The 15,389-nt window shown below is 43.9% G+C and overlaps 1 protein-coding gene across 4 annotated transcripts in view; it reads left to right on the top strand.

The window, feature by feature from the left end:
• Nucleotides 1–15,389, top strand: part of ARHGEF3 (Rho guanine nucleotide exchange factor 3) — a 271,833-nt gene that overhangs the window by 237,396 nt on the left and 19,048 nt on the right. For 3 of the 4 annotated variants that reach the window (XM_052636544.1, XM_052636535.1, XM_052636552.1), the window contains 2 exons: nt 11,433–11,603; nt 14,838–14,900. In XM_052636544.1, the coding sequence (XP_052492504.1) occupies nt 11,433–11,603; nt 14,838–14,900 (234 nt within the window). The remainder of the gene's footprint in view (nt 1–11,432; nt 11,604–14,837; nt 14,901–15,389) is intronic. The other variant, XM_052636557.1, reaches the window with a different exon arrangement.

The following is a 15,389-nucleotide window of genomic DNA, read 5'->3' as shown; positions in this document are numbered from 1 at the left end:
AATGAATCTTTTCTAATTCTTGTTTCCTCTGAGAGTTTGCCCAGGAGTGGGATTGCTGGATCATACAGTAGTTCCCTTTTTAGGTCCCACCAGAGAAGGTGATGGCACCCCACTCCAGTACTCTTGCCTGGAAAATCCCATGGATGGAGGAGCCTGGTAGGCCGCGGTCCATGCATTCGCCAAGAGTCAGACATGACTGAGCGACTTCACTTTCACTTTTCACTTTCATGCATTGGAGAAGGAAATGACAACCCACTCCAGTTTTCTTGCCTGGAGAATCCCAGGGACGGGGGAGCCTGGTGGGCTGCCGTCTCTGCGGTCGCACAGAGTCAGACACGACTGAAGTGACTTAGCAGCAGCAGCAGCAGCAGCAGTAGCAGTATAAATGGGTTCCCTTTTCTCCACACTCTCTCCAGCATTTATTGTTTGCAGACAATTTGATGATGGCCATTCTGACTAGTGAGCGGTGATTTGCATTTCTCTGATAATTAGTGACGTTGAGCATCAAGCCTCTACTTTTGATGTATATCTGTCTTGGGCAGAATTGCTTCTCCATGTTCTCACATACTAATTCTAAACTCATAGTCATATTTCTCTCTGTCTTTGAGCAAGGGTGCAGGGGCTCGTGTTGGGTCTGAAATGGCTCAGAGATGATGAGGGTAAAGGGGGGAAAGGACATTTGAGGTTTGAGGAAGAAGTGTGGGAAGAAAACCAGAAACCAAACCGCCTGTCTGGAAGGTAAGAATGTAGCTGAGGACTAACTTGTATTCCGTGTTAAAAGGAACTCCTGAGTTTCTGCTGTTCCTGGAATAATAGTTTGACTATTGTAACAGTTGACTACTGTAATTTAAAGCTTGTCGTTTTAAATTTCGTCCTAACATCTTTCATTAGTTCAGTGTTTACAATCAGCCAAGTTCTGTGCAAGGTCCTTCATATTCATGGCCTCATTCTCAACTTTGCAGGGTAGGTTTCATCAGGACTTTATAGGGAAAAAACCTGAATGTGCCCAAGGTCATGCAGCCAGTCACGCTAGAGCTGGATTCTGTAAGGTTTGGCAATGCCTCTGCTGTGGTAGGCTTTTATAAAGTCAGTTTGGTCCTAATAGCACCTGCAGCTTGCCAGGATCTAAAAGTAATAGCCAGATTTTCAGTCTAGAGCATCCTACCTCACTGCTGGTCCTTATGCTTTGTTTGCTTATGTGGTAGTGAGAGTCGTCATTCCATTTCAGCCTGTGGAATATTTTACCTTTACCGTTATTGTGCAGAAGCCATTTTTTTATGGTGCCCAGTGAAGATGTTCAGGCTGCTTGCCCAAGGCTCTGGAAGACTTCCTAATTCCTGGCTGGCACTAAGCAAAGTGTACGATATTTTCTCCACACCTGAAACAAATATTTTCTTCAGCTGTCATTCACATCTACTCAGAATGTCTCCCAACTTAAAAAAGGTTTGTCCTCATACTAGATCTTGCAGGTTTGACATTTATCGATTGTGAATTGGTCTAGTGCCGTTTACCATGTTTTTAATGTGCATTAATCTGAACTGGATACCATACTGTGATTTTGTTGATAGCACCACTTCTGACTCAGTGTTCATGGTCTTGCACATTTCTCTGCTGATTGTGTTTTCCCTTCATTACTATCTCTTTATTATGGAAAATCTGGAAAATAAACGTAGCTGCTGCTGCTGCTGCTGCTGCTGCTGCTGCTGCTGCTGCTGCTAAGTCGCTTCAGTCGTGTCCGACTCTGTGCGACCCCATAGATGGCAGCCCACGAGACTCCCCCGTCCCTGGGATTCTCCAGGCAAGAACACTGGAGTGGGTTGCCATTTCCTTCTCCAATGCATGAAAGTGAAAAGTGAAAGTGAAGTCGCTCAGTCATGTCTGACTCTTGGCGACCCCATGGACTGCAGCCCACCAGGCTCCTCCGTCTATGGGATTTTCCAGGCAAGAGTACTGGAGTGGGGTGTCATTGCCTTCTCCAGAAATAAACGTAGAGACGTGTGAAAATGAAAATAAAAATCCTCCATAGTCAGGGCTTCCCTGGTGGCTCAGTGGTTAAAAAAAAAAAAGAAAAAATCCTCCTGCCAATGCAGGAGACATGGGTTCAGTCCCTGATCTGGAAGGATCCCATACGCCTCAGAGCAACTAAGCCTGGGAGCCACAACCACTGAGCCCTAGAGCCCATGTGCCACAGCAAGAGAAGCCACCATGAGATACCCTCACATAGCGACTAGAGAGGAGCCCCCACTTGCCACAACTAGAGAAAAGCCCAAGCAGCAGACCCACCACAGCCAAAAATAAAAACAAATAAATAAAATAAAAATCACCCATAGTCCCACCATTCAGGGGTAACCCCTGTTATCATTTGTAATTTAAATAGGGGTCTTTCTTCTCTTCCTTAACTCTACTTGTGAGACTTTCCTATTTTCATTAAGCATTTCTAAAAAAAGAATGTTTTTTCCAAGTTTTATTAGCATATAACTTGACATACGGCTGTACTGTGTAAGTTTAAAGTATACAGCATAATTTGATTTGTATGTATTGTGAAATGATTACCACAACAAGTTAACATTCATCATCTCATAGATACAAAGAAAATAAAACAGTATTCTCTCAGGAAGAATGCTTTACAGATTTGCATGTCATCCTTGTTCAGGCCCTTCTCTGCATGGCTCTGCCCTTAGGAAATGAGCTGCCAAAATGAGCACAGAAGAATGCTTTTAACAACCGTGCAATATTCCATTGGGTGATCACACTGTAATTTATTGAAATAATCCCTATTGTCAGGTATTTTAGGCTCTTTCCACATCTTTTGCTTTTATAGTGTTTTCTCCTCCTAAAAGTTACCTTAGTGGAGGTCCCATGTAGAGGTATTTAGTCCAAGTAGTTTAGACAAGTGTCTGCTATTTGCTGATAAATGAAGTCATATAAACAAGTACTGATGGCAGCAGAGCAGTCAGTGGTGTAATAACAGTGATAGGTCATATCCTTTTTCTATGATCACCTACCAGGCACTTGGCCAGACCCTTGATATGCTTTATGTTATCAAATCCTCACTACTACTTTGTGAGGCATTTATTACTATGTCCCTTCCCTTCTACAGATAATCTGCCTCCAATGCAGGAGATGCGGTTCGATCCCTGGGTCAGGAGGATCCCCTGGAGAAGGAAATGGCAACCCACTCCAGTATTCTTGCCTAGGAAATCCCATGGACGGAGGAGTCTGGCAGGCTACAGTCCGTGGTGTTGCAAGAGTCAGACACAACTGAGTGACTAAAACAATTTACAGGTAAAGAAACTGAAATCCAAAGAGATTTCCAAGGTCCCTCAGCCACTGAAGTGGCTTCACACCAGGTCTGTTTTACTCCACAGCCTGTGTTCTTAACCCATGTTTTGGAGTTTCGTAGTTGAAAGGCTAGACTCAGTTCCCTTCCAGCATGTACCTATGCCAGTCACTTAATCCTCTGGTAGTTGGATTTTTTATCTATCAAAACGGGGCAAAACATGAGAACCTGTCCAATGCCTCTGTCAGGATTAGTATGTGATGTATGTGAAGTTGCTCAGTTGTATCTGACTCTTTGCAACCCCATGGACTGTAGCCTACCAGGCTCCTCCATCCATGAGATTTTCTAGCCTAGAGTACTAGAGTGGGTTGCCATTTCCTTCTCCAGGGGATCTTCCTGACCCAGGTCTCCCGCATTGTAAGCAGATGCTTTACCGTCTGAGCCACCAGGGAAATCCTGTCAGGATTAGAATCTGAGGCAAATGTGATAGAGGCTTCATAGCTGATAAATGTTATTTCTCAATTTAAATTAATTACTCTAATCAAATTTTGTGAGTCTCCTCCAGGACACTGAGAACCTTTCCCCATTCCCCCCACCACCACTGTACTTTCTGGTTTAATCCATTGCAGTAGCAGCACAAACGCATGCGTTCCTCTTACAGTCCCACCCTGACCTCCAATCCATTTAACTGTAAGTCGTCTGCTGCAAAATAGCAATGGTCAGTGTAGAGGATTTCCCTGGCTCGAACTCTTTATTGGAGTGCGTTATCTTTGGCCATAGAGACCTTCTGTTTTGGGAAAAGGACAAGGGAGTGCCCCACTGAACAGGGAGCAGATCTGTTCCATCATGCCTGTCATGCCGGGTCTACATTTCCTCTGACACGTGTAAAGGCTTTTTCCCCACCTCCAGCACCTTTTCCATATACCCAGCCCAGGCATAAACGTGAGCACCCATTTCCTCAATCTGCAGTATCTGCGCCTGCTATGGCCATTGTTATTGTAGCTGCCAGTGGTTATGAGCTTTGGGTTTTTGACAGATTTGCTGGGCCAGTTTCCCTCATGGAAACTCTTGTTTGTTCTGGAACATTTTTTATTCCAGGCCCAGATTCCCCACAACGAGGGGTATCGCTGTGCATGTTTCTGTTTTGTATCCAGTCCCTCCCAGGGCTGAGTCCCTTACTTTGAAGTGAGCCTCTCCTGCTCACCCTGTACTCCTGGCATCTAGTGGTTAGAGGTGAGGATCATATTAAACATCCTGTGCTACCTAGGACAGCCCCTCACAACAAAGGCTGTTCTGGCCCAAGACGTTAGTGGTGGCAAGGTGGGGAGTCTCTGCCGCAGGCCGAGAAGTAGCCTGACCCTCATCTGTTTGGGCGCACACATCCCATGATGCTTAAATCTTACCCTAGAGGAAGCAGGGTAGGATATTGGTTAAAAATTGTAACGTGTTGGGGGAGCTGGACTCAAACAGACCAGATGTGGGTTGTCATCCTGAATTCACTGTTGACCTGGTTTAAATTCTGGAGCACCATTCGTCAGCTACATGACCTTCAGCAAAGCATCACCCTCTCTGAGCCTCAAGTTCCCTCATCTATAAACATGGGTAGGAATCCTCACCTTTTGGACAGAGAAGGAGATTAAAGCCCCCCTCACAGGCAAGCAATGACATTCCCTCATTAAGCAAACTTGTTGAGGACCACCATGTGCCAGCGCAATTGACTCCATTGGTGAATAGAACAGATGGAGATCCTTGGCCTTCAAGGAGCTTACCTTCTCCTGGGAGGAAACAGACATGTCAGAATCGAACTAGTAAGTGATATCCCAGAGCGCATGGTGACGCAAGAGCCAGAGCAGGGGTGTGGCCAGTGGTGGGGCACTAGAAGGCATGCGGCTGTTCTCCTCTCCCAAGGCAGCCTCCTCTTTGGGTTTTTCCTCCCAACAGCAGTCACCTTGTTCTCCCCTAGCTCCAGTCCTTTCATCTAATTGTGTTGAGCTGTGCTAGTGACTGGTGAGGGTGTGGTCAGCCCCACCCATGAGCATGGCTTGGGGCTAGTTGGCTGTGAGTTGCCTCCAGGGCCAGTCAGCCACTGACCACACACCTGTCTGGCATTCTTCATTTCTTTCGGATTCTTCCTTTCAGCATCCTTCCCCCTTCGAAGTCGAGTTTTAAAAAGACAAAATGTTTGTTTTCGTCCATCCTAATTAAATTAGTGCACAATTGTGCTCATCTCACACACTGGCTAAGTAGCACTCAAAATTCTCCAATCGAGGCTTCAACAATATGTGGACCGAGAACTTCCAGATGTTCAAGCTGGATTTAGAAAGGACAGAATAACCATAGATCAAATTGGCAACATCTGTTGGATCATCAAAAAAGCAAGAGAGTTCCAGAGAAACATCGACTTCTACTTTATTGACTGTGCCAAAGCCTTTGACTGTGTGGATCACAACAAACTGTGGAAAATTCTTAAAAAGATACCAGACCACTTCACCTGCCTCATGAGAAATCCCTGTGCAGGTCAAGAAGCAACAGTTAGAACTGGACATGGAACCATGGAATTGGGGAAGGAGTACATCAAGGCTGTATATTGTCACCCTGTTTGGTTAAATTTGCAGAGTACATCATGTGAAATGCCAGACTGGATGAAGCACAAACTGGAATTGAAATTACCGGGAGAAATATCAATAACCTCATATATATGCAGATGAACCACCCTTATGGCAGAAAGTGAAGAGGAACTGAAGAGCCTCTTGATGAAAGTGAAAGAGGAGAGTGAAAAAGTTGGCTTAAACGTCAACATTCAAAAACAAAGATCATGTCATCCGGTCCTATCACTTCATGGCAAATAGATGGGGAAACAATGGAAACAGTGAGAGACTTAATTTTGGGGGCTCCAAAATCACTGCAGATGGTGACTGCAGCCATGAAATTAAAGGACGCTTGCTCCTTGTAAGAAAAGCTATGACCAAACTAGACAGCATATTAAAAAGCAGAGACATTACTTTGCCAACAAAGGTCCATCTAGTCAAGGCTACGGTTTTTCCAGTAGTCATGTATGGATGTGAGAGTTGGACCATAAAGAAAGCTGAGCACCAAAGAATTGATGCTTTTGAATTGTGTTGAAGAAGACTCTTGAGAATCCCTTGGACAGCAAGGAGATCAAACCAGTCAACCCTAAAGGAAATCAGTCCTGAATATTCATTGTAAGGCCTGATGCTGAAGCTGAAGCTCCAACACTGTCGCCACCTGATGCAAAGAACTTACTCGATGGAAAAAATCCTAATACTGGGGAAGATTGAAGGCAGGAGGAACAGGGGATGACAGAGGATGATATGGTTGGATGGCATCACTGACTTGATGGACATGAGTTTGAGCAAGCTCTGGGAGTTGGTGATGGACAGGGAAGCCTGGCATGCTGCAGTCCATGGGGTTGCAAAGAGTCAGGCACAACTGAACTGAATTAAAGGTGTAAATCAGAAGTTTGCTTAATCAAAGAGCCAGTCGTTATTCCTAAAACTGAGCAAATGCATGCCTTCTTCTTAACTTGAACTCTGAGAAGACTGGTTCCCATCTCACCAAAACCTCCTCATGATGCATGATTTGCCTGTAAACAGCAGGTGCATGCAGAGTAAGTCACTTCAGTCATGTCCAACTCTGCAGCACTATGAATAGTAGCCCAGCAGGCTCCTCTGTCCATGGGAGTCTCCAGGTAGGAATACTGGAGTGGGTTGCCATTTCCTCCTCCAGGGGATCTTCCCGACTCAGGGATGGAACTCAAGTCCCTTATGTCTCCTGCATTGGCAGGCAGTTTCTTTACCACTAGCACCACCTGGGATGCCCAAACAGCTTGCACAACCCCTATAGTGGAAAGAGCTCAGGTTTTGGACTCACGCAGACCTAGTATTGTATCCTGAACAGATACCTTAGCCTTCCTGAGCCTCAGTTTACTCATAAGTAAAATGGGAATAAACTCCCACCTTGCAGGGTGCTTGTGAGGATTGGAGAGAACTTATGAGAAGTGCTAAGCAGGGGCAGGTATATAATGGTCCCTCTGTGATCTATGGGCTTCCCTGATAGCTCAGTTAGTAAAGAATCCACCTGCAATGCAGGAGACCTAGGTTCTATCCCTGGGTTGGGAAGATCCCCTGGAGAAGGGAAATGTTACCTGCTCCAGTATTCTGGCCTGGAGAATTCCATGGACTGTATAGTCCATGGGGTCGCAAAGAGTCGGACACAACTGAGTGAATTTCACTTTCAGTTTTGTGTGATCTCTGTGGTGAACTTCATCCCTGCCCCTTCCCCTTTAGCAGTCGGGCACGAAGGAAACACAATGCCAGGAATTCTTAGAGATAGGACTCACCTAGTATAGCTCACTTGTCTGTTTTTTTCCCCAAAACTGCAACAGTAGAAAATCTCCAACTCTGGGAAATTTTTCAATAAAAACGTAAAAATATGTCCAATCCTATCTTCAGAACATGAAACTGAAATTAAGATGTATTTTTTCCCTGTCAGATCGATAATAATATCATGCTGATGAGTGTGTAGGAAAGGAACTATCATATGCCCTTCTGGGCAGTATCAAGTTGAACAGACTATCTGAAGGTCAGTTTGGAAGTACATATCAAACATTAAGAAGTGGCTACCTCTCAGACCAAGGAATTCTATTTAAGGAATCTGGCTTACAGAAATACCAGCACAAATACCTAAAGGATGTTCACTGAGTCAATTTTTATAATAGCCAGACACTGGAAATGATTTTAATGTCCATCAGTTGTAGGTTGATTAAATCCATGTGGTTCATCCAGATTATGGGACACTAACACTGTAGCCATTACAAAGAATGGGTGACTTAAGAGGTACAAACTATATAAAATAAATAAGCTACAGGGATATATTGTACAGCACAGGGAATATAGCCAATATTTTATAATAACTATAAATGAAGTCTGATCTATAACATTTTGAATTACTATGTTGTATACCTGAAGCTAATACAATATTGTAAACCAACTGTACCTCAGTTTTTAAAAAAAAGATTGGGTGACTTCAGGGTGATGAAAATGTTTTCAAACTAGAGGTGGTGGTTGCATGCACTGTGAATGTACTAAAGTCCACTGAATTGTTCACTGTGAAAGTGGTTAGTTTCATATGATGTGCATTGTACCTCCATAAATTCTTATTTTTTTTAAGAATGAGTCTTATAACATGGAGAGACATGTTGTTGAGTAAAAAGAGAAGATGTGTTTTCTGTGAATGTTAGCAAATGCATAGAAAAGGTTCAGAAAGATCTCAAACCTACAGCAGTTACTTCTAGAAAGTGGACTTAGAAAAATGAGGGGATTTGTACTTAATTTTATGTACTTTTATATGGAAATTCAAAGTTAGCATACAATACTTTCAACCTGGTGGTGGAGAGGGGAAATTTGAAGTTGGTCAGGGACTGAAACCGTAACAAAGAAGGCGGTTGATGTTTTCAAGTGAAAGTGGAAAACGTCTTTCATTTTGAATCTTCCTTTTCGTGTTTTCCTCCCTTTCTGCTCTTCAGTTCCCACCCCAGCTGGCATCAGAACTGCAAACTGAGATGAGAGAGTCTCTTGATGACTCACTTTGCTTGTTTTGACCTTTCCGTGCCTGTAGCTAATTGATTTTTAGTGCTGGAGGGATCTGCGAGCATTAGTCTGGTCACTGTTTATTATAAGGGCCTGTTTTCAAGAGATCCCAAGGATTTGCGAGGTACTGTTAGTGAACTGTATTTGGAGCAAGAGCTTTCTTGGCCAGCCCTGGGCTGGTCCGGTGATCGTGAGCTCATCCCTGAGCCCAGAAGCTCACAGACACCTGTGCCAGCCTGCAGAGCAGTGTTGCTGTTTGAAGCTTCCTGCTTCCAGGAAGTTGTGGTCGTACTCTGAAGCCCCTTGGCAGTCTCTTTTTAAATTTTTCATATTTACTCATTATTCTTGATTGATGAAAAATTGTAAACTAGGTAAAAAAAAATACCCATAATGTAATCAGACGAAAACAATAGAATTTTGTGGCGTTCCTTCTGTATCTTCGCTCATGTGCACTTTTTCATAAAGTGTTCATGTACAGATTTGAATTCTGTTTTTATTTTGATTTACAAAGAAGGGATTTTTAGCTGTTAAAACTATCTCAAAAAAAAAAAAAAGCCACAGAACTATCTCAGAATTGTCTTAATAGCTAGATAACATTCTATCAAGCAGATGTGCGTATATGTGTGCAGGCTCTTTGTGACCCCAAGGACTGTAGCCCACCAGGCTCCTCTGTCCATGGGGATTCTCCAGGCAAGATTTCTGGAGTGGGTTGCCAGGCCCAGAGGATCTTCCCAACCTAGGGATCATACCCAAGTCTTCTCCTGTGCCTCCTGCATTGACAGGCGGATTCTCTACCATAGTGCCACCTGAGAAGCCGACGAATTCTAATGTACTCAGCAATGTTATGGATAGTTCTTTTAAAATATACTTTCTTAAATTTTATTGTTGAATCTCAAAATATTTGAAAGCTACCTTAGAAGGTGTCAGTGATGATGACTCATATTTCACATGCAAAATCAGTTCCTACCCTCAGAAGTTTCTAGTTCAGAGCAGATAACCGTAAGTATCATGAAGTGTGATCATCACTCTATCAGAGATATGTCCAAATGGTTCTGGGAAAGGATGGGAGAACATTGGTACAGGCTCCCTAGAGGAGGTGTTTGCATTATACCTATCCCAAGGACAGTTAGGAGTTCACCAGCAAGGCAAGGAGAGAAAAGCATTCCAGAAAAAGAAGACTGCTTGAAGGAAGCACAGCTAATGGGAGAGCATTCATTTAGGGCATATCCAGCAGATAACCGCATAGAGCTGGAGAATAGGGGGCTCATGGTTGAGTGCTAGGAGGTGATCCTAGATGTACAGACTGTGGGCAGATTACAAGAGGACTTGCCCAACTAAGGAGTTGGAACTTCACATTGAAGGCCATAGACATGTGGCCACAGCCATGGCAGGAACTCTTGCTAAATAAGAATGTGACTTTTGAGCACAGCAACACCTCGTTGCTTTGGCAACATTTCCAATAAGTGTGTTGAAATCTTCTGGATGAAGGCTGAAGATGATACACTCAGCTTTCTTCTTGATCATTTGCATTTGTCAAGAGAAAGCACTGTGCTGGCATGTCTCAGCCACCCGGGAAGACTTTGGATGATTAGACCACCCCAAAGTCCACTAGAACCTCTTTGGAAAATAAGAAAAATAAGGCGAGACTGGTGTCCTTTGCTGCCAGGATGGTAACTGACAGAACCACAGCTGAGGTGAATGTAAACCGAAAGGGGAGTGTATCAGCCCCTTAGTCTTTGCATGACTATTCCTGGCTTCAATCACACTGAGATCCAGGGGCTCAGATGGTGTTGGTAGAGCTTGCTGTTCCCTTCCTCCCCACTGTGAACTCTCTCCTTCTTTTGTTCTGTGTGTCCCTTTATGCTCTCCTGTAGCATACACAATCTTCTGTGTGACCAGATTGAGTTGCTGCAAGAAACTGCTGCTAATGTTATCTTTTAAGCTTATAGTCCTGAAGGAACGGTCGTCTGTTCTTTCTCCCATGGAGCACACAGCAAATTCCAGGGAATTAGGTCCCCTCTCTGAACCAGGGTGGTAGGGTACTCTGATTGGTCAGGTCTGGGGGAGTCTGCCCAAATGAAGTGAGAGGGGTTACCCAAGGAGAGTGGGCTGTGTTCCCAGAAGGACAGTAGGCCTACTAGCCAGATGTTGGATTGGTTTGTTTTTTGGAGAACATTCACTTCTGTTAACCTTTGTTCTTCTCGAGAGCGGAGGTGTCCACTGAAGAAAGCAGAGCCCATCCCTTGACTGAGAGCTGCCTGTGCGCACGCATTTGACCTGAAGTGCTCTTATGCTATGGTACACAGGGTTAGCCCAGTCTCGCAGAACGGATACTCCCAGCACGTCTCTGAAAGCGGCCCCTTGCCCAATTTTCCTTAGCACGTAGGCGAGAGACAATGCCTTACTTCCCGCGGGCCTCGTGGCATTTTCCTCTCCTCCTTGCACATGTCTGATTTATGTTCTGTCAGTGACAGGAAGCCACTCAAATGATCCACGCAGTCCTGCTGCTGTGCCTGTGACGGTTTGTTTTTCTCATTGTTCAGCGGTCCATCAGCTTCCGCAGTGAGAGCCGTCCCGACCTCCTGGGCCCCCGACCCTGGTCCAGGAATGCTGCCCCCTCGAGCACAAAGCGGAGAGACAGCAAGCTGTGGAGTGAGACCTTCGATGTGTGCGTCAATCAGATGCTCACGTCCAAGGAAATCAAACGGCAGGAGGTAGGCTGGGGCCTCTGGAGTTGGGGGTGTGTTTGGAGGGGTGAGAGCCAGGCCGCATCTATGCCCCTGTCTCCAAGTGAGTTCTTCACCGCATCGTTAGAAGGAGGGCGAATGGGGATGTCAGACCTTGTAAGGGACCGAGAAGCCAGTATCCAGCCGGTTTGGTATGGCCCTGACTTTAAAAAAAAACTGATGTGGGGACTTCCCTGGTTGTCCAGTGGCTAAGACTTGGTGCTCCTAGTGCCGGGGGCCCAGGTTCCATCCCTGGTCAGAGAACTAGATCCCACATGCCACAACTAAAGATCCCACATGCTGCAACTAAGACTGAGAGCAGTCAAATAAATAAGAGGAGAAGAAAAAGAAAGTGATTGGAAAATCTGATTTTATAAAGAAGATGAATCAGAAAGTATCTGTTTAGGATCCTAGCGTTCCCAGAAATAATCACATTAATTATATCTTAATAGCACCTTCTGGAATATTTTTAAATATTCAGTTTCTGAAACTCTGATCCAGTTTTATGGAAGACTTTTGTATGGAATGCAGTTAATTTATTCCCTATAAATTTTCTGCATCTGTAGCTCTAGATGGCTATGATAATATTACTTTATAGGGAACTTGTCATGTGCCAAGCTGTGCTAAACACTTCAAAGGTGTATCATCTAGAGAAATCCTTGGAATATCTTTTCCAGTAGAAAACCTGACATTGGCGGAAGGAGTATTTGAGAACTGTCTAGGTTTTTGACTCAGCAGTTCTTTTCTAGGACTTTATCTGCCAGGCATACTTGTACGTAGATGAAACAAAGTACGTGTAAGATTATTCATCACAGAAACATTTAAAACAGTGCCAGAAAGAACATCTATTATCAAGGCCTGGTTCCATAATGAATGCCCATACCTTTTGTAACTATAGAAACACAAGTGTTGGCTAAGTGGATAAAACAAGACACAAAGCAGGGTGTTATAGTATGGCACCATTTATGTAGAAGAAGGAAAAATGAGTGTGTGTGTATGTGTGTGTATCTGCATGAAAGTGAAAGGTGCTCAGTCATATCTGACTCTCTGCAACCCCATGGACTATACAGTCCATGGAATTTTCAAGGCCAGAATGCTGGAGTGGGTAGCCTTTCCCTTCTCCAGAGGATCTTTCCAACCCAGGATCAAACCCAGGTCTCCTGCATTGCAGGCGGGTTCTTTACCAGCTGAGCCACAAGGGAAGCCCAAGAATACTAGAGTGGGTAGCCTATCCTTTCTCCAGTGGATCTTCCCAACCCAAGTCAAACCGTGGTCTCCTGCATTGCAGGCGGATTCTTTACCAACTGAGCCATCAGGGAAGCTCTGTATTTGCTTATAGATGCATAAAATAATTCTGAAAAGATGTATAAGGAGCTGGTAACATTGTTGACTCCTGATAGGATAACTAGATGGCAAGAAGGAGGCGAGAGGGAAGTTTTCACCATGTGGCCATTCCTATGCTATGAATTTTGAACCATGTTGATGTATTATCTATTTTTAAAAATGATAGGTAATTTAAACATAATATGTACACTAATAATATCATTTGCAGAATTATTAACAGTGGCAAAATTTTTAACAGTGGTTAACAAGATGATATTGTGGATGATTTAAATTTTACAGACTCTTTATATTTTTCTGTCTTTCCCCAAGTGTGAATAGTGTGCATGTATAACCTGGACTTTCTGATAGTAGGACGGAAAGATGGGAGGATTGGTTCTGCAGATGAGGAGATTATTAAGGTACAGGGTTACCCACCTAGAAAGTTTCAGAGGTGGGATTTAAACCCAAGTCTGTCCTACTCCAAAGCCCATGGTCTTCATGCTTTCCACCCACACAGATGCTTGCCCACCATGTACCCCACTATAGCTTCTGTGGTCCTCCTCTCCTGGGGACCACACTGAGCTCTGGTGAAACAGACATACAAGGAAATCTGAGGAAGGTCCAGTTTCCTCCTCCAGGGGATCTTCCCAACCCAGGGATCAAACCTGAGTCTCCTGCTTTGGCAGCCAGTTTCTATACCACTGAGCCACCTGGGAAGCTCCCAGGGTCCAAGTAAAAATAGTTAATTGTATTGTGCCTACCTACGTCCTGGACTTGATAATGCTCTATAGTTATATAAGGTGCCACCAATGCAGGAGGCTGAGTCATGGCTATACAGATCCTCTCTGTATTATTTTTGTAACTCCTCATGTGAGTCTATAATTATTTCAAAATAAAAGGTTAAACAAAATATAGAGTACCAGGAGGTCATGACGTGGAAACTTTACTGGACCTTGAGAGGGGTCACCGTGCACTGGCCTCCAGCACAGCGGCCAGCCTCCTCCTGTGGCCAGGGAGCATGTTCATCACCCCACTGTTCACCAGGCCCAGGGGTGCAGGTGCTCTCCACGCCTGCTGCCTTCTTCCCTCTAATTCAAAACACATGCCGTAGCCCCTGAACCATCACCGCAAACATGCAGTCCTTTAATAACGTTAAGTTTGCCAACAGTTTAGACTCTTAGGTGAAAGTGAAAGACTGTTCTGTGCATCGTAGCTCTTAGATTAAGATGGCTTAATAGAGCCAAATTAGAGATGGTTCATTTTCACACAGCCAGCTCCTGTGCTTTTATTTATTGTACAGGGTGAAGGTGAGAAGTAATTTAGAATGAATTAACTTCACCAGACATTTAGAGTGATAAAATATTGGATTCTTCCTACAATGCAGCCATAACACAAGTGGCTGATAGGAATAACGCTCTCTGTTGAGATTCACCTTCTGTTGAATAGAAGGAAGACAAATTGTGATGGCCCAGTTAATAATGATTCCATATCCATCACTGAGAACAGACCCTGTATCATTTATTATGATTGCCATTCACAGCCAAGACACAGACTCCCAACCATGGCTCAAATTCTAATTATTTCACCTAAAATAATTTTGTCTTGTTCAGCTGCATCAAAATTCTGTAAGTGAAAGATGACTTGTTGGATGGGAAGCATATATGGAAACTCTTTTTCCCACAAACAGATAAGCACATTACACAGAAGTTTTGCATAATTGTTTCTTTGTAGGTTTTAGTCACTAGATACAATTGCTTTGGGTTAATTTAATGTTTAAAGAATCCTGTAAAAATCCTGAAGAAATAAGTAGATTTGAGGCTTTGAGCACTGGCACCAGCATCATTTGAATTTGGTCTCATAAATGAAAGTTTAGTAAATGTGTGTTACCTTTCCTTGCAGGCGATCTTTGAGCTTTCTCAAGGAGAAGAAGATTTAATAGAGGACTTGAAATTGGCAAAAAAGGTACATTCAAATCCAGTGGTCCTTTGAGTCACCTCCTGCTTATTTTCCTCTGAGTAATTTCACAGTTCTAAGACTGTACTTTATGATCACTCTTTTTATGACTAAGACAGGTCAGAAAAAATTGAGAAGCACCTACAGACCAAGCAATAGGGAAAACGGCTCAAAGCAAGAAGACTCGAGACCTGACACCTTTAGGGCTGACACCTGTGCATGTCTCTAACACACGTCAAAGAATACCTCATTTTAATCAGAAAGTGTTCATGAGGCCTGGCTTCACATGTATTTCATTGTCCTAGAAGTCTCACAGGCAGGACTCCCTCAGCCCCGGGAGAGAATGTGCAGACGTCTGAAATTGGAATGGTCGTTTGAGTCCCCTAAGTGGATAAAGTCATTCATGAAGGCAGTTGAATACTGTCTTGTAAGTTAGGGTCTTTCATATGGAAAATTGTCTGTAATCACTTTGTGTGTGGGAAGGGAGAGGAAATTCAT

Source organism: Budorcas taxicolor, chromosome 1 (assembly GCF_023091745.1).
Source record: "Budorcas taxicolor isolate Tak-1 chromosome 1, Takin1.1, whole genome shotgun sequence".
Lineage (NCBI taxonomy): Eukaryota > Metazoa > Chordata > Mammalia > Artiodactyla > Bovidae > Budorcas > Budorcas taxicolor.
The sequence above is the reverse complement of the archived record's forward strand: the minus strand, read 5'-3'. Positions and strand labels throughout refer to the sequence as shown.